At 38.4% G+C, this 18781-nt stretch overlaps 1 protein-coding gene across 4 annotated transcripts in view; it reads right to left on the bottom strand.

Annotated features, from left to right (window-relative positions):
• Window positions 1–10855: 10855 nt before the first annotated feature.
• Window positions 10856–18781, bottom strand: part of samd12 (sterile alpha motif domain containing 12) — a 125195-nt gene continuing 117269 nt past the window's right edge. For 3 of the 4 annotated variants that reach the window (XM_086063461.1, XM_086063460.1, XM_086063458.1), the window contains one exon: window positions 10856–14171. In XM_086063461.1, the coding sequence (XP_085919587.1) occupies window positions 14140–14171 (32 nt within the window). In that variant the 3' untranslated portion in view covers window positions 10856–14139. The remainder of the gene's footprint in view (window positions 14172–18781) is intronic. The other variant, XM_086063459.1, reaches the window with a different exon arrangement.

Genomic DNA, 18781 nt, shown 5'->3' with positions numbered 1-18781 from the left:
TGTTAATCTGTTTCCCTGCCACCACATTAACCAAATTGTCATGTCAAAACATGGTCTGGGGAGGTGTAAGTTTAGACTGACTTTTAGCTATCAAATTATCAGATGTACCTGCCACATGTCAAAGCAGACACTCCTCGCAACATCATACGTTAGTATGGCTCAGAACAGTTGGTCAAATTTCCAAAACAGGTGCAGCAAGTTCTTTGCCGGCATGAAAATCTCGATATGCCAGTATTTCCGCATGCGCAGTCTATGAAAATAGAGGCCTTTGTATGACCGCAATGGGACAAAATGTTTTGAGGACACGTGTAGACTGCACAAGTGCAATGATGATTCATTTTTGTACCTTTTGATTTCAAAGTATTTTATCCTAATTTATAGCTTTTATTAATAGAAAACAGAATGCTGCAGATCAAGTACTAGAAACATACGTCAGGAGGATTGTATTGTATCATGTGATTGAAAGAACCCATTCAAATTCTTATCTTCTAATTAAATTGCTTGTAAAGTTACTTATAAGGCATAACGTGACTTAAAAAAAAAATATATATATATATATATATATATATATATATACATTATTATGGCTTAGATGATCAGTTAACATCAAATCCATACCTATTTAAAGCTTTCCTCACCACAATTTAGTCATTCTCTCACCATGAATGGTCTGGCAACAACAGTTTCATAGTACATCTTAACCGCTGTTGTTTTGCATCCCAAAAGAGTGATATCATTCACGGTTGTTGTGTGTCTCTAACTTAAATAAAGAGTTGGGTTTCCACACCAGAACTCAGGCTGAAACGGTCCTATCTAGCCTATGCGCATGAATTAAAGAAGTCTGCTAGAGATGAGAGGAGAAACGTCTTCTATGACAACTACAAAAGTCCAGTTGAAGTGTTGAGGTGTGAACTCCAGGTCCAGAAAGTAAAAACTCTGCCACAGTTTGGCTTTAGCCACAGGTGCTTCTACTATACAGGCTCCCCAGGAGCTCGTTTACCTGACGGTTGAGTAGACGAAGTGGACAGAGATGTCAAATCCAGATCTAGAAAGGAAAAACCTTGCACAGTTCGGCTTTAGCCACAGGTGCTTCTACACAACTGGCTTCCGTGGCTAAAGCCACTTGTGGCTAAAGCCAAACTGTGCAGGGTTTTGACTTTCTGGACCTGGGTTTGACACTTCTGTCCAGTTACGACCTCTGCCCAGTTGTGATTGATACAATTCCTGAGAATGAAATGATATGGATGAATATGGATATTCAGGTATGATCATGAATACAACCGTCCGAAATAAGTTTTTTCTGCAGGGAGTCATGGTTCTCAACTAGGCACTGGGTAAGAAGCATTCCCGCATCGCATGGTGTCGGATGAGGTAACTTGGGCATCTGGTTAGGATGCCTCCCTGGTGAGGTGTTCTGGGCATGTCTGACTATGAGGAGGCCATGGGTAGGACCCGGGACACGCTACATAAAGAAACGCTTAAGAGCGGGTGAAAGTGGCTGGAGAGAGAGACATCTGGGCTTCCCTGTTCCAGCTACTACCGCTGTGACTGAACCACAAATACGTCAAAGAAAATGGACAGATGGCCTAACAACATCAACTGGTCAATGATTTCCCGCGCTTCTTAAGGCTTCCAAGGTACAACACACGTTTTCCATTCATAATACCAGAAACGGAGCAAATTAGGACATTAATGTTAATCATTTGCTAGGACACTGGAAATACCCTAAGCTCAAATGTTGTCCATGCAGGTAGTGGGCCATGGTGAATAAACATTTTCCAAATGAATATCGACACATCTTTGATGGTTGAAAGTAAGGAGGCCATCAAAAAACATGTACTTTGAACCCTTGGGAAACGAGTAGTGCCACGTTTCACTGCCCTTCTTCCTCTGTGAGCAACATACAACAAGATTAATCAATTTCTCCCAAAGGCTGCATGTTACATAATTTCTCCTGTTCTGTAGACCCCCCCCCCCCCAAAATGGGATCAATCCAGATTAAAGCCATAAAAGTAGTCACTCAGAGCTGACAGATCAAGGCCCAGCAGAGTGAAATGTTTCTGCTATTTTGGCTCTTTCAGAACTGGCGGCATGCAGAGAAACTGCTCATTAGAAGGCAAGTGTGACAGAACCTATCCCCCCTCCCCCCCACACACCCCACCACTCCACGAGAACTCAACCAAACAGACGGGAGGGAGGAGGAGAAAGGCAGATGGTGGCAAAAAGTCTGAAGAGAGAAAAAAAGCACGGCAGAAGGAATGCTGGAGGTGGAGTGAAAGTGAAAAGAGAGGAGATGGAGAGTGAGAGATACAGCTGTGGAAAAAGAGAGAGAGAGGGCAGCGGAGAGAGGAAACATGCCAGTGGATGTCATTAGCCTTGGACCAAAGGCTGTTTAACGAGCACGCTCACAGCACCACTCCATTGTCAGGGGTGCCTGCTGGCTTTAAGCCTCCAGGTTCTGCTCTGGTCTGTTCCATCATGGTTGAACATATGGGGAAGCTGAGGGGGAGGAAAGATTTATTTTCTCTACTGACCTACCTGTGGAGAAACCAGGAAAAATTCATGCACATGCTTAGAAAACTCATTTCCTCAGGATCTCACTCCCGTTTCTTTGCATTGCTTTGAGGAATACATATTGATTATAACTGCTCCCCTTTTTCTCCTTTGAACCATCAGAGGGATACTCTTCTGACACATAAACACTGCGGTTAATAATACTCTTGCTTGCTTGCTTGTAGCCAATAGCTAGCTGTCTAATTGAACCCGCACCATGGGAGGCATGGCCATCATTTCCCAACAGCATGGTGCAAACCCTCGTGGAAGTCTAAGGCCAGCAATTGGCAGCCCCTCTGAAAACCTTAAAATTACATTTTTGAAGGGTGTAAAAATTGTTTCTTATGGTGATGAAATTACCTTACAACTTACGAAATCAAAAGTATTCAATATCCTTACCAGATGTACAGTATATCTTTTTATTTCCACTGGCAAAAATGTTTTCTTTTATATATATCTATATATAGTCTTGGTCTTGTCTTGGTCTCAGCCTCCAAAAGTCTTGGGCTTGTCTCGATACTCGAGTCCCGATAATGCCTTGCCTTGGTTGGTGCGGTCTTGACGACAACACTAATGCTAGAGTGCTCTCGGTCTGGACTTCCAAAAGTCTTGGTCTTGCCTTGGATATGGCCTCCAAAAGTCTCGGTCTTGTCTCGGTCTCAGCCTCAAAAACTCTTGGGCTTATCTCTATCTCGATCTCCCATCGTCTCATTTTTGTTTCGGTCTCGACCTCCAAAAGTCTCAATCTTGTCTCCGTCTCAACCTCCAAAAGTCTAGTCTTGGTCTTGATACTCCTTAGTCTCGATAATGCCTTGACTGCAACACTATATTAGCTAATACTAGAGTGGGCTAACTCCATTGTTATCATTTTGCAAGAGCGTCATTTAGTTTCATGGCGCCAATAAAATCTGGAGGATTTATATTGTGTTTAAGTGATGAAAATGGAGTTTGCCCACACTAGTTTCTCAGTCGGCCATGTCTCGGTCTTGACTTCTAAAAGTCTTGGTGTTGTCTTGGATTCAACCTCCAAAAGTCTCGGTCACAACCTCCCAAAGTCTTGGTCTTGTTTTGATACTCTGTAGTCTTTGTGTGGTCTGACTATAACACTAATATTAGCTAATGCTAATATGAGCAAACACTACACTTAGCTTAGGCTGCAGTAATAATGGTTCTACTTGAAAATAGCTGACCTTTGCACAGCCTCGCCCTCGAATTATGGACAGTATATGAAATCGCCACAGTTACTCTAGCATCTAGCAAATATCAGAATAGCTTCCCCCAAGACACAAATGAAGAAAGGCAGATCACAAAGTTTTGTTTACGTAAACCGCATACTGCAATACCTCATTCAAGATTATTAGACGTTTTTTGTACACATTTACCAAAGGAAGAATCCATGTCTCCAGTCACACACAATTATCTCTATACACATGCTCATACTGTAATGCAACAATACCAGCCCCATAGCAACCTGCAGCAGACAGTGTTTTTTTTCTTGAAAGTTCAAGAGGCTGCCACAGAAAGTCAGAGGGATGGATGAGCATTATCCTCCGCAGTGCTGACACTGGTTGTGGCAAAGCTGGCAAGATTAAACTCCCTGAAAAGTATCTGTTGGAGATGAGCAGCTGGCAGAGAGAAGGGACCGGGGAGTTCACAGGCGGGTGGATGTCAGCTCCATCTATACAGAATCAACACGCAGTGAAGACGCCTGATAAGACGGCTTAAGTTCCACAGTTGGGGGAGACGCTCTCCTGGTGCCCACTTACATGTGAGCAAAGTTCTGAGAAGATAACTGTATGTACATATAAAAATAAAGAAGCCAGGGCACACTGACGCCTCCAGACGCAGATGCTGACACGTGTCGAGATAATGATACACGCAGAGACACTGACACGCAAAGCCCACCGAGATATAAGCGGATGCTTGCCAAAATAAGCAACATCCACCGTCTCGGGAAAGGAGCCTTCTTAACAGACATATTGAAGGGATCAGTGAGATGTGGGATAAAAGAGAGATGCAAAAGTAGAGGATATAGATGAAAGACAAATAGCAGGACAAAAAGCAAAGACATCACTAACCGAACGGATAAAAGTATGCTAAAACGGCAAAGGGTGAGGCAAAAAACAATACTTGGGAATCAAACAAGAGGAGGTTGAGATGATGCAAGCAGGGTTGACAAATGCATAAACATGAACTTTCTTTTCCCCACTTTCTTTTTACGAGAGTAGGAACATAAAGGAACACACAAGATAACCTTTGTGCCGGATGATATTCTTCGATGTTTAATTCATACAGACGTCTGCTTGTGTTTGACAGAAACCCTTCATAGCAGATGATGGATTTGACGCACAACCGTAACCCATTTTACTTGGTTCACCTTCCAATTAAATTCAGCAAAAGCCAGATTGTCAAATGTATCTGATTGATTATACGAAAGCGATTATGCCCCAAAAATAATAAAAAAAATAAGTCAAAAATGAACAAACAAAACAAAAACAAGTGCATAGCTAGATCCGTAAGTCTGTTCTTATATTGTGTGAGAAGATGGCAAGAACAGAAGGTTATATTGGTAATGAAATTGTTCGTTTTGTGTTATTTTGTGGGAAAATCAATCACATAAGGAAAAACACAACATCAACGTGTATCAGACTCAGATTTGATTGACACTGAGGATTATGGGGAGAGATTGGCCTCACAGTTATTCACACAAACATTTGGGATTTTTCCATGTTTTTCAGCCCTACAAGTACATCCGTGATTTTCACGTGTTCTCAGAAGCAAACATTGTAAATCCATGTTTTTCAGATCTACAAATATATCTGCGATTTTCACGTGCTTTTCAGATCCACTAATATATCCGTAATTTTCATGTGTTTTTAGATCCACAAAAATATCCGCGATTGTCATGTTTTTCAGATCCACAAACATATCCGTAATTTTGACATTTTTCCAATCCACAAATGTATCTATAATTTTTTTTAATTTTTCAGATCAACAAATATATCTGTGACTTTCATGTTTTTCATATCTACAAATATATCTGACATTCATAAGTATCTGAAATGTTCAGGTGCTTTTCAGATCCACAAATATATCTGAGATTTTCACGTGTCTTTTTAGTTCCACAAATATTTACATGTGTTTTTTGTTGTTTTTTTAAAACATTTTTGTGCCTTTGTCATGACTTACCATTTACAATATTCAATTCGGCTTGTGAATTGTTGAATGTGTGTTTGTGAACTGACGGGCACGCACATTTAGTTTTTAGAAAAAAATCACACAGTGCCAACGTTTTCCACCATGACAAGTCAAAGCAAGTTTGAGGGAAACAAATTACGGTCACATTTGGAAAATCATGGATATGGTTGTGGGAATAACTTTGAGACAAATCTCTCCCCATAAAGGTCAAGTTTATTTTGGTGAATTAAATTTGCAGTGGTGTCGATCTGCACTGCATCGCTAAGGTCGTTTCCAATATTTATTATATGTTTAATGATAGATAATATTTGCACAGTATTGACAGTGATATATTAACATATTGTTAAAGTCATGCCTTTATCAGTGTACACTAATTTTTACAGCTCTCGTTCTGGATCATTAACATAACAAATGAATGTGAGTGTATGAACAATATAAGAATGAAATCAAATACCGTCATATTAAGATGCAGACTAAGCTAAACTGCTACAAGTGAGTCACATTGATTGTTGTGATGTTAGACTTAGCATGCACTGGGCAAGGAAAGAGTGATGGATAAAACAAATGCACTGAAAACTGAAAAGGTCAGAAAAGAGGGCAAAGGATAAATTGAGAGGAGGGAAATTTCACACATGCATGCAAGGACAAATAGCAAACATGGAAAAGAGAGTGCTGAAAGTGTGTGTTGCACGTCTCCAGAGAGGAAAGCAGGCAGGGGGACTGAACGTTAGCGATTTTCTGTCATATCGCACTTTTTCTTCATCCCTCACATTTCTCACCCCACCACAGCAGGCACGTACACATGCTGTGAGCTCCAGCTCTTTAAAAAGCACCCCTGCATGTCTTCAATTTCTTACTTCGGTGGAATATTCCTTTTATTTAAGCATTAATCACACGATCTTTTGTGTAGGTAGCTTCTGAAATGAAGGAAAAGGGACACTAATGTTAAGGCCAACACGTTCACTACGTAGTAAATTCATACTTCTCCGCATAATAAACTTTGATGTAAATACAAAAAAACAAACACACAGCTTTTTGGCAACCAGACGTTACACTGTAAATGTCTGTAATTGGAAATAATAATAATAATAATAACTTTAAAATTATGTTACTTTTAATTAATTTTTAGAGCAGGTTTGTTATTAGTAATTAGTTGTTTTTTCCCCGAAATTGCTTTGTTATAGTCTATTTTTTTTTAAATTTGTTCTATTTTTGTTTTATACATACATAGAGACACATACACACACACACACATATATATATATATATATATATATATATATATATATATATATATTAGGGGTACACCGAAAATATTTTTTGGGTCCGAAACCGAAAACCCAAAATGAGAAATGCTTGGCCAAAAACCGAAAAAATTATTCAAATGTTTTATTATCATTGCCTTTATTATAATTAATTAAAATTATAATATCATTATGAAATATGAAGGCCTATTTAGCACGGGCATTTTAACAAAGCACAATATACATTGAAATGCGTCCACACCACAGACATCAGAAACATGTTGGCGAATGGTACATTAAACACCAAATGCGGGTGAGCAACTAAGCATTTTCTGGCGGTGCAATTGCACTTTATAGTCAATGTACAGTACTTCGCACCGGCGGGCACGGATGCGTGCGGTGCCGTGCAGATGACGCATTTGTAGGCTATTCGGAGCGGGACACGGTGCGGCACATTCACATATTCACCAATGTTTAAAAAAAAACGAATTTCTTCGCACCAGCTAATCGGCTTTGGGAACGTACTGCAAAGTCACACACAACCTGTACAGATCTGTAGTCACCCGGTCCCGGAGATAGTGGTGTTTACTTGTTTAAAACTGTTGATAGCAATAGTGCTAACATTAGCTAAAGTATTTAGCATGGCCACCAGAAAGCACCCTCTCCTTCTCCGGTGTGCACAATGAAGCTGCCAGCGACACTCACTCCCGTGTTTGGTGTTTAATTCAAACAGAAACTTGCTTGCAGCTGGTTTTGTATTAGTTTTTTTTGCTTGCGTCACCACAACATCCTCTTTCGGCCATATTCTTTCGGCTTGAATTTTATTTCGGCCCAATGCCGAAAATGCATATTTTTGCCATTTCTGGACGAACATTTTCGGTAGCCGAATATTCGGTGCATCACTAGTATATATATATATATATATATATATATGCCCTGCGATTGGCTGGCAACCAGTTCAGGGTGTACCCCGCCCACTGCCCGAAGCCAGCTGGGATAGGCTCCAGCGCCCCTTGTTAAGATAATGGATGTATATATATCTTCATCTTCTTAACCACTTGTCCTCACAAGGGTCGCGAGGTGTGATGGAGCCTATCCCAGCTGGCTTCGGGCAGTAGGCGGGGTACACCCTGAACTGGTTGCCAGCCAATCGCAGGGCATATATATATATATATACATATATATATATATATATATATATACACATATATACACTGGTCATACCTCTCTGACCATTTCAATAAAACAATGAGAATTGTTATGGTTTTCAACAGCAAGCACATATTTTAGCCCTGATTTACAAATCACCATTTTCATAGAATCACTCACCTTTCTCAATGTTTTGTTTCTTAAAATGACTTCAAATAGTATCTGACTGTGCAAACATCACCACTAAATTATTTAAATAAGATCCTGTTGCCTGTCTACATTAATATTTCCTATCACCGCTGTACTGTCAAAAATGTCTAGTCTTGTGTGTTAGTCATGTACATAAACAATAGTTTAGAAATACTCGACATAACATTTAGTCCTTGCTATTGATTCAAGTAAAAGTCTGATATCGGACTCTGGATATTTCAGGCCCTTACCACTATTTGTCATTGTTCTTCAACTCAATATAAATCATTGGTGTCAAATATAAAGCCAGTGGGCAAGAACTGGCCCATCAGAGGGTCCAATTTGGCCCATAGTGATAGAACACAACTGCAATTTTGCAAAAAACTTAACTGTTGTGCTAATTTGGTCCACTTGTGGGTGCACTGACTGACGATCACTTACAAATTTGACACCTGGTATTAATGCACAGCCTTGAAATTAATACCTCCTGTAAAAATAAATTAAGACACTGAATATTGCACTCGTGTTTTGTTCCTAAATTTCAAATTGCTCTTATGATTTGCAACAATAATAAAAAAACAAAACATTTTCTTGTAATTATTTGCACCAAAAAAATTGAAATATTTGGAATTGTGCCTATTTGTAGTTTAGGCCAAAAATATACATGACATTAAATTGGGGTGGATGCAGGCCCTGAACTAAAATGACACTTCTGATAGAAAGAACAAAAATTACCTGTAAGAGAGTCATAACTGTAGTGTATGAAAGGCAGCAGCTTGTTACACAGGTTTATTGTACCATCTAGTGCACATTGGAGTACATTGATAATTAATAAAACTACAAACCGCATCAACAAAAACAATGTGTTCAAATGAACCTGTCTGAGCAATCCTTTTGCTCCACATTCCTGTGACTGATTTAATTTCATTTAAGTTTATTATGAGTCACAATTGGTACAATATGGTATGAGGCAGTATGTAGTAAGTGGCTCTGGGCAAGTGAAACACACATAAAAAAACACAAATAATAAACAAAATACATATTTACGGTTGTTTATGACCTGACCTTTTGCTGCTTCAGCGTCCAAATGCACTGTCACTTTCTTTGCACCGCGTTATGCAAGGCTGTGGACGATCTCCTGTGTGTAACATCAATTTCAACTGAGAGAGAAAATTTTCTTTTTCCTTCAAACATGACAGTACACACTACATACAATTCATTTTGAGATGGCAATTAAAAATATATTTTGGTAAATATTCCCTTTTCCACGGTGTTGTGCTTCCAAGCGGTGTGCAGGTGGTTGCTCTCCTGCTGCTTGACGGAATGGTAACAGCAGACCATCGAGAAAGACATGACAGGCTCGATGGAGGCGGGAAAGAATCAAAGTAGAATCTTGTTGCTGTCAGAGAAGGAGTTCAGCTTCCTTATCAGGCACATTCTCTCGCTCTGGCGCTTCCTCAGGATCACCTCTGCTCACATTTTGGGGTAACAAGCAGTAAAGTGCGTAAGTGATAGTGCTTGAAAATAATTTTTTGTTCCGACCACCCAGGAACAAGAAAACATTTAGCTCCCCCCAACTCGCTGCAGTGACTATAAATAGTATCATTTATCTCATTTATTTATTTATAGTATCATTTACAACCTTGCATAACATTGTCTCCTTATTAACAAAAATAAAAAAAATATTAATATTGTTTTAATTGGTCTGTAACAGAAATAATTTAAAGTGTACCGCTCCAATCTACTGTAGTGAATGTGCAATTATGCTTTATTTTAGTATAGCAAAAAACAAACAAAACATGTTCCCCTGGGTTACAGGTGTCCCCCCTGGCACCGCACCTAGCCCACAATTTTAGTCCTTTTAAGGACTGACAAAGGAAAATATGGCCCATGTAGACTTTTTGTCAGATTGACTTGGAAAAATAAATATATAAAATATTTAAATAATAATATTAAATATTAATACTAATTATATATAGAATTATTATTCATTATACATATAATAATTATATATATATATATATATATATATATATATATATATAAATAATATAATGTAATTATGTATAAATATATATATATATATATATATATATATAAAAACAGACTTCATCAGTTAATGTATTATTTATTTATTATTTATCCCCTACAACATTAGAGGCACACCCTACCAATGAATAGAATCATTCTTTCAGGAAGCAAAAGGCTCATTTGCACGAAGTGACAAGGTCTGTTCAGGTGAGAGAAACGACTTGCAAGACAACCAGAACATGGAATAGCCACTTGTGTTTGATCCTAAATAAATCCATCCACTGTGTGACAGAAACACATACCCACATACCTTGAGGCTATTTGTAATCCTTGAGGACTGTATGTCCTAAAGCTCTGATCAATACTGTTCAATCAGCTAGCAGGTATTTGCCGTATTAGTTTGCAGCTGCTATATCCCAACAATGAATGAGCGGACACAGAGCAACCTGTCCACAAATGCAATCCCGTTAAAATACAATTATTCCCATGGGCAGAGAGGAAATGTTTTATTTATTTTTTATATAAACATCATTCCAGTACATCAATATTTGCGATTGCTATTTAGAAGTAGTTACACTGTTTGCTACATATAATGAATGTACACTCACGCACAGAGAAGACACAGCTGTTTTGGTTTCATGACAGACGTGTGCTTTACGGGTTAGTAAAGAAGATACACCAGAATATAACAGTGAGTGGCCATCATTCACATAAGAGAGATTGGCTTCATATCAGTATGACAAAACAGACATTTCAATGTCAGACACAGCTGTCAAAGTTTGTTTCCCATCCTTAGTATTTTCACTATAGCTCAACTAAAAATAGAAAAACTGACAAAACAATAAATAAAGCCGAGCCATACGGAGACGTGTCAAGAAAAAAGGATACCTGTGATGTCTTTTGTCGTCCTCGCTCCTCGTTAACGGCAAAGAATTGGAAGTCAGAGCATCCCTCGGTTCAGCTTCAGTCAAAACTTAAGAGTTAGTTGCCAAAGCTATTTACCGACTTGGACGAGGGTTTTGGGGACACCTCGGGAATTTCCTTCTCATGGTCCATCCTGTGGTTTGTTTTTCATCTACTTCATTTTCACAATGACAAATGTTCATTCTAAATGTCCCAAATGAGTTGTTTCCTCATTAAGTAGAAGTTTACGTGACAACAACCTGGTAAACAAAAACAAAATTGTCAAAACTAGCTCTGTTGGTGTTAGGATGAATGTACATACATTTATCCCACGTTTTCTCTTGAAGTATTGTGAAACATTTATTCTGTGAAGAAAGTAAAAGGTAGTATGACTCCTGCTGCCCCATCTTCAAAAACAAGAACTGTGGCTACTGGAACATTTTGCGATTGAACTGTTGAAGCTTTGACTTTGAAACGTTCAGTGCTGAAGAAAAACATGTCTACATTATTATCTGCACGAAGATTTATATCTGTAACTGCTTTGAGGTTGCTGTTTTGTGTTCCCCCTCCCTTTAGAACAGCAACTGCTATGTAACTAGGGAACATCCAATCAAAAGAGAACGGCGAAGTGTGTCCAGAACGGGTAGGAGCCTGTAATCTGTCCGTTCTCCCCACGAGCATTGTTTATTAAATGTTCTAGGTTGACTGAACCTGACAGTTGGCTGAAAACAAAATAATAGGAATAGTAGACCTGTAGATGGAATGTCACTATAAGCCTATTTTGAATGCTATACAAATACAAATGAGTTAAATACTGGACAACAAATATAACAAAGTGTCCTCAAATTGTTGCCCCATCCGGTATCAACGTAATAGACGCCTTGGGTTCCACTTTTGCAAAGCGCAGTTTAACTCTTTCCTTTCTTTTGGTATTTTCATAGATGGGCAGAGCTAGAAAGGGTTGTTTACCCCTTTGTGCGCTGTTTTGGGATGGTATGGAGCCGACTCTCGCCCAACCGTAGTGGCATCCCTCATTTGCATTAAAATAAGGGTGGTTGGTCTACAATGATTCAGAGGGATTGTAGTACCTTATAATGTAATAGTTTTGTGAAAATGTTATATTTTCACTTAACTTAAAAAATTAACAAACCCCAATAATGTAATAATTTCACCAATAATGTAATAATAAAAATTCTGACTGTTATTATTATTATTGTTATTATTATGTAATAAATCTCTTATTACATTTTCAGGTGGGCTCTTTTTCTTAAAACTGATCATGTAAAACTTGACCAATGATGTAATACAGTATATATGTTCATTTTCAGTCCAAAGTTCTACATTTTGTGTTTTGAGAATCTAAGTCTGTTATATAAATTCACAGCACAAATTTGAAGAGTCAAAATGTTGATGTTAAATGTTTCATAGTTGAATTCAACCCCCAAAGTGTTATTGGTTTGTTTTTTTTATTATAAAAACTGTGTTATATTTAAAAGGAGGTCAGTGTTGGAGTGATTTATAGTTAAACAAACTCTGCAGAAAGTTAATCAAAGTAAGCTCCGCCAATTTGATTAGACCTGTTCTACTGCAAAGACTTCTGGGAGTGCTAAGTATTACAGTGAAATTCTTTTATTATTTAAAGATGCTTTATATATCAGAATTTTTGTGTTGTTGTAGTAACAGGACATGTGGCACCCTATAATGTAATCATTTCCTGAAAATGATTTTTATTACATTAATGGTAAAATTATTACATTATTGGGTTTTATTATTTTTTTATACAAGTGCAAATGTTATTACATTTTGAGGAAATAATCACATTATAGGGTTCGACAGGGGTTGTCCCACGCTGTTGTCATACTCATGAATAAAATACAAGAACATCCAGCACACACGTCAGCGGAGCTCAGAATCTGTCTGCCTGCGCCTCACGTGCGCCAGACGTTAGACGTGGTTTTACCGAGTCTAAAATCGAGTCTACGTTTTGTCACCCAACTGCAAAATGCGGGGGCGGTAGTGTTAGATTTGCTTAATTTTACTTGCAATTAGTATCCTTTGGTTAACTTCTCTTTATTTATTTGTATGGCGGCATCTAATTTGTTACGTTGGCTAAAATATTTTCTGTTCACTTATTAACAATTTTATGGTGGAATTACTTTGGAGATTTTTTTTTTCTGAGTGCATAAAATAAATACTGGAAGATGGACATCAGGTTTTGTCAAACACTGCTTACACTACAGCATCTACTGTATGAACAAATAGAGGGAGGAAAGAGGTTGTGTAAAGTGTGTCTCCCTTTTGTGGTTATTAGGATACAATTAGAGGAAGAATGGAGGATTTATGAACAGTAATTGTCTTGCCACTTGACAAAAGCTTTAAGTTGGATTAGGAGCAGCCTTCCCACAAGAGAACATAAACCTTCAAGTGCTACAGTGAAGATTGAGTGGCAGTCTTAAGGAGTGGCTTTAAGGTGTTACTGTAAGAGTAAAATTGCCTTTTGGGATGAGTTATAGTCAGCCATAATACATAAAGCAGCATATTATCGTGAGGCTGTTTTAATGATTTGAGCTCTCATTGCTTTGCAGTCAATTTGATTTTTAAGAATTATCAAGAGATGTAATAATCTGATATTGGATTTATGTAATGGAAACTGTTGGTCAGATTCCAGACTGCAAGGAAAAGATCAGCTTGAAACTTGTGGGAGGAGTGGCTGGGAAAAATGTGTGTGATTGTGTCCAATCTTCCCGTGGATGAATTGACAGAGAGCTGTACAAAGTCCAGGAAGAGGTCCGGGGATTTCACATACAGGTGGTCTGGTTTTAGGTTGCCAAGGTGGTGGTCATTTGCGTACCTCCATGAGTGTTCAGTGGGCTTATGGTGAAGATGGGGCACATTCCAGTGAGCCTGCACAAGGGAAAAAAACACACGTAAGAAAAGGGTATTGTTGAAACTGTGTGAAATGGAAAGAAACAAATGTTGAGAACAAAAAAGGAGGGGTGAAAAAAACGCGGGGGGTGGAAGTGAAACTGAGAAAGTGACGTAGATGAGAGAGGAAATTTGGAATTTGAGATCAAACAGGCAAAAAAGAAGGGGCTTGAGATAATTAGCATGGGCACAGTGAGGCATAAAAATGGATCATGGGATGGAATTAGAAAATTAGAAGAGAGAGCGGAGAGATAAGAGAAACGGGATAAAAGAGAGAAAGAGAGAGAGAGAAAAAAGCAAGGGGGACATAATTATAAAATAGCACATAGTAAATCAATGCGTCCGGCATCTTTGTGCTTCTGCAGCAAAAGCGCCAGCGTGTCCATAAAAACACAAAGACACGAGCGCTTGACAAGTGTTTCAAATGTAAAGACAGGAGGATGAGTGGAACAAATGAAGCGGACGGATATAAGTGACATGATTTCAAACTCGGATGACAACAAAGAGATTCATTCTCTTAGCAATAGCATCCAAAATATGAGCTGCGCACATTTTATTTACATTACCATCACGCTATGTTTTTGTAAAGTAACTCTTTAAGAGCGTTATTGCTACTTTCATTCTCCAATTTCTGTATTTATTTAACTCATTCACTCCCAGCCATTTTCACTGCTCCCGGCTGTTTACTGGATTTTGACAGATTTTGCAAGATGCACAGAATATTCTGTTCTAGTGCAATAAAAACATGGAGCATACCAAAATAAATATTAGAGTCTTTTCTTGCATCAGAAAAAAGTATATTCGTATCTGTTTCCGTTTTGCAGCAATTAGCGTTAGAATATAGCTAAGTTTCATCACTATACACAAACCTATTGAAAACACTGTGGAAAAGAGCTTGTTGCAACACGGCTGATTTGCTGGCCGTTTTTTGTAATAACTACCATTGCTTTAAGCAACCTCATCAGGTCAAAAGCTGTATCAAAGCCTTCTGTATGCTCTAGCATAAAAAATGTATACAGTAAATCCGTTTTTATTAAAAAACATATTTATATGTTTTTGGGTTTGAATGAGATTTATTTCACCAAGTAAGTACTATGACTTCCTCCCACATTTCAACACTATTGCATTATTGGTTCATTGCCCTGTGTGCCCTGTGATTGATTGGCAACCAATACCGGGATCACCCCTTGTGAGGATAAACATTAAAGGCCCTGGACAGACTGTGGATTGAATTCCTTTACCTGAGTCACCATCTATTCTTTCACTGCGCTCCAACTCACATTTCTGTTTAAGTCCTTCCTGCAAAATTTGACAGGCCACCGTTTGCGCTGTCTGCATGTCAGCCTTAATAACAGCTTCCCGTTTGTCGCAATGGCACACAATGTCACAATGCCATCTGCAGCCAGAGTGCTACGGCAACACCACTTGGACAAACTACATTGTCACTAAAGATGCAGATTGAGACAGATTTCTTTGGGGCTGCTGATCAGCATGAAAATCTGCACTAGACCACCGCCCAATGTCGGGTTTCTGCCACAGGTACCCTAAATTAAATTTAGAGTTTCTGTAAAGGTTAATAAAGCATTATGAAGAAACTAGCTAAAATTATATTGAATCCGTAACTACGCTCTAAAAACAGTTGAAGAAAAATCATCCCACTTTGGGTAAAACAAAAAAAAGAAGGACCGATCCACTACTTTCTGGGTTGTCTTGCAGAAAATGACCCAATGTTTTGGGCTGCCTTGTACAAAACGACCCAAGTTTTTGGGTTGGTAGCAACCCAATATTTGGGCTTGTCTTGTAGAAAACAACCTCATCTTTTACAAAACTACAACATTTTTTTGGGGTTGTTTATTATAAAACGACCCAATTTTTGGTGTTGCCTTGTACAAAACAAGCCATTTTTTTCGGTTGTCTTATACAAAAAGACCCAATTAATGGAGGATGTCTTGTTCAAATTTTCTGGGTTGCCTTGTAAAAAATTACCCAATTTCCGGGTGGTTTTATCCAAACTGATCCAATTTTTGGGGTTGCCTTGTACAAAATGACCCAATTTTTGGGATTGTCTCATACAAAACAACAGAATTATTGGTGTTGTTTTTTTACAAAACAACCCAATTTTCTGGATTGCCTTGAACAAAATTACCCTTTTTTTTGCGTGCGCGCGCGGGGGGTGTTTAATCCAAAGTGGCCCAATTTTTAGGGTTACATTATACAAAACAACAGTTTAATTTTCACAAGGCATGTTTTGGCCCTTCCATGTTAAAAATCCACGCTAATCGTCAGATGAAGGGGAACGTTATATACTTGTGAACAGAGTCAATATGTGTAGGAACTCAATGTGAGCTTGCATTAGCAAGTGCCTCAATATATATATTTATATATATTTTATACATAATAGTTAGAGTATTTTTATGATATTTTTCATTGTTGTAATGTACAAAAGCACAATATTGTGGTTTTTTTTTTTTTTTAGTATGAGCTATTTTTATTTTTATTTTTACAATATTGTGACCTTTTTTTGTACCACCAACCTCCCCACAATATCGTGATAATATCGTATTGTGATGTTTGAATATCGTTACATCCCTGGTGCTTGAATGTTGTGCTTGCTGAGCAGAGTAGGTACCATACGATGGAAAAGCGGCATTGGAATACTGCCTCAAGCCTTTCTTGTCTACATCTTCATTTCAAGGAAGGTTTGCTTTGTCAGCTGCAGAGTGAAGAGGCCACACATTTACACTGTTCTCCAAACAGTAATTGTGTGATGTGAATCGTAATTTTCTACTTTGTTTGCATTCTTATACACACACACACCCAGACACACACGCACATTATTTTGCAGTGGTGGTGAACAAGAACAAGCAATATTTCTTACAAATGTCAGCTTCACGACGTTTCTCTGGGTTACCGCTTCTACACACACGCACACCTCCAACACTTCTTTACACAGGCTCTGCATATCAATATCAAGGATAGCCTGCAAAGTCAGTACATAGATGAACGCAATGATATATTATGAGCGATTATTGCTGCTATAAAATGTAAAATCAATAAAAGTTGACGTTTTCACAACCAATGTTATACAGCAGTGTATAAAAAAAGGGCACATCATTTAGCTTTTATTATGCTAAGTGTAAATTACTCTGTTGCTGTATATGACTATGATTTTACATAATTACTATAATCTGCTGAATAAATTGGAACAGACTAAGATATAAATATCTTACTGACTGACATTTTTCAATTTAAAACATGCATGAGAGCCTCAGCAGATGAAAGAATATAAGATGAGGGGACACAATTTAGATATCGACGAATATGCTGTAATTGATGTTAAATGAGCCAATTGCAGGGGCCGCTTGGCACACTGTGGGCTCTGTTTTCATAAAGCGCTCAGCACAAAAATAGGCACATCTTCATTTTCGTGCCGTGCAATGTGTTTTCTTTTATTCCCCCAGTGCCCCAGACTAGTCTCTAGACCCGCTAAAAGCAGGTCTAAATTAAGGTGCAGGTTGGATAACCCCCCCCCCCCCCCCCTGTTCATATGTCTGGTTTTAACCCTAAATATAACAACAGCACCTTGAAAATGTACTTTGCGCGTCAATCTCCTGCATGGACTCCAGTGACGTAATTGAAAAAACATTAGAGGAGCCGCTTCCATTTGCTGGGAAGCAAGTCACGCGCCCACATAGGCACAAACACATGTTTCTAACCTGAAAGACAATGCTCTCACCAGCTTAACCCAGAAAGTGCAAAAAATAAAAATAAAATCGAAATCTATGCACAGAGAAGCATATGTATGGTGGGTCTCGTGTGTATTTTAGTTTCTTTGCTACTTTTTCCACCCACATAAGCCTACGCACACACACGCACGCAAACATTGTGACTTCCATATTTTTGTGCTTTTAGTTGCGCAGCAGGGAACTGGCACACACATCTCAGTACCATTTCTTAACTGTGCTGCACTGTTTTGCAGTATAGCTCTCCTGACAGTGCAGACGTGTCCTTCGGGGCTTAACGGAGCCAAAAGTGGAACATTAAAAAGACACCAGGTTTATGGCGGAGCATGTGCGCTGGTGTTTATGCGCTTATATTCCTGTGTACTTCTATGTGGAGGAGGTTTTGTGTCGATATGGCTCCGGATGATTGTATTATATTTCTAAGATGTCGTTACAGATTTAGTTGGCTGCAACTTTGAACGCAAAAATGTATGACTCTAAAACAACTTTTGAACAAATCAGTATCAGTTGACTGCGTATTTGATTTAAAAATAATAACTTGTTTACACTTTACCTGAGACTGACAAAAGTGGAATTTGTGTAAATTAATTTCATTAGGCTGCTCTAGTGAGAATGTTCTTTTGGACTGATACGGTGGATATAAAAAGCTTGTTCAAATACCAGGTTGTTGTGACATAAAAGAAGAGACCAAGTCAAATGAATTGAAAACTTTTGTTAAACATTTGTGATCTTTAACCAACAGCATGATCTTGCCATCACAATTCTTCACTGCAGATATTGTATTTTTGGCCAAAAATGTAAACCTTTTTTAATTAGATCCAAACATCATGAGTTTTACATTCACTC

Source organism: Leptonotus elevatus, chromosome 19 (genome assembly GCF_054856555.1).
Source record: "Leptonotus elevatus isolate MCC_2025b chromosome 19, RoL_Lele_1.0, whole genome shotgun sequence".
NCBI classification, from domain to species: Eukaryota; Metazoa; Chordata; class Actinopteri; order Syngnathiformes; family Syngnathidae; genus Leptonotus; species Leptonotus elevatus.
This window is presented reverse-complemented; position numbering and strand designations above follow the sequence as displayed.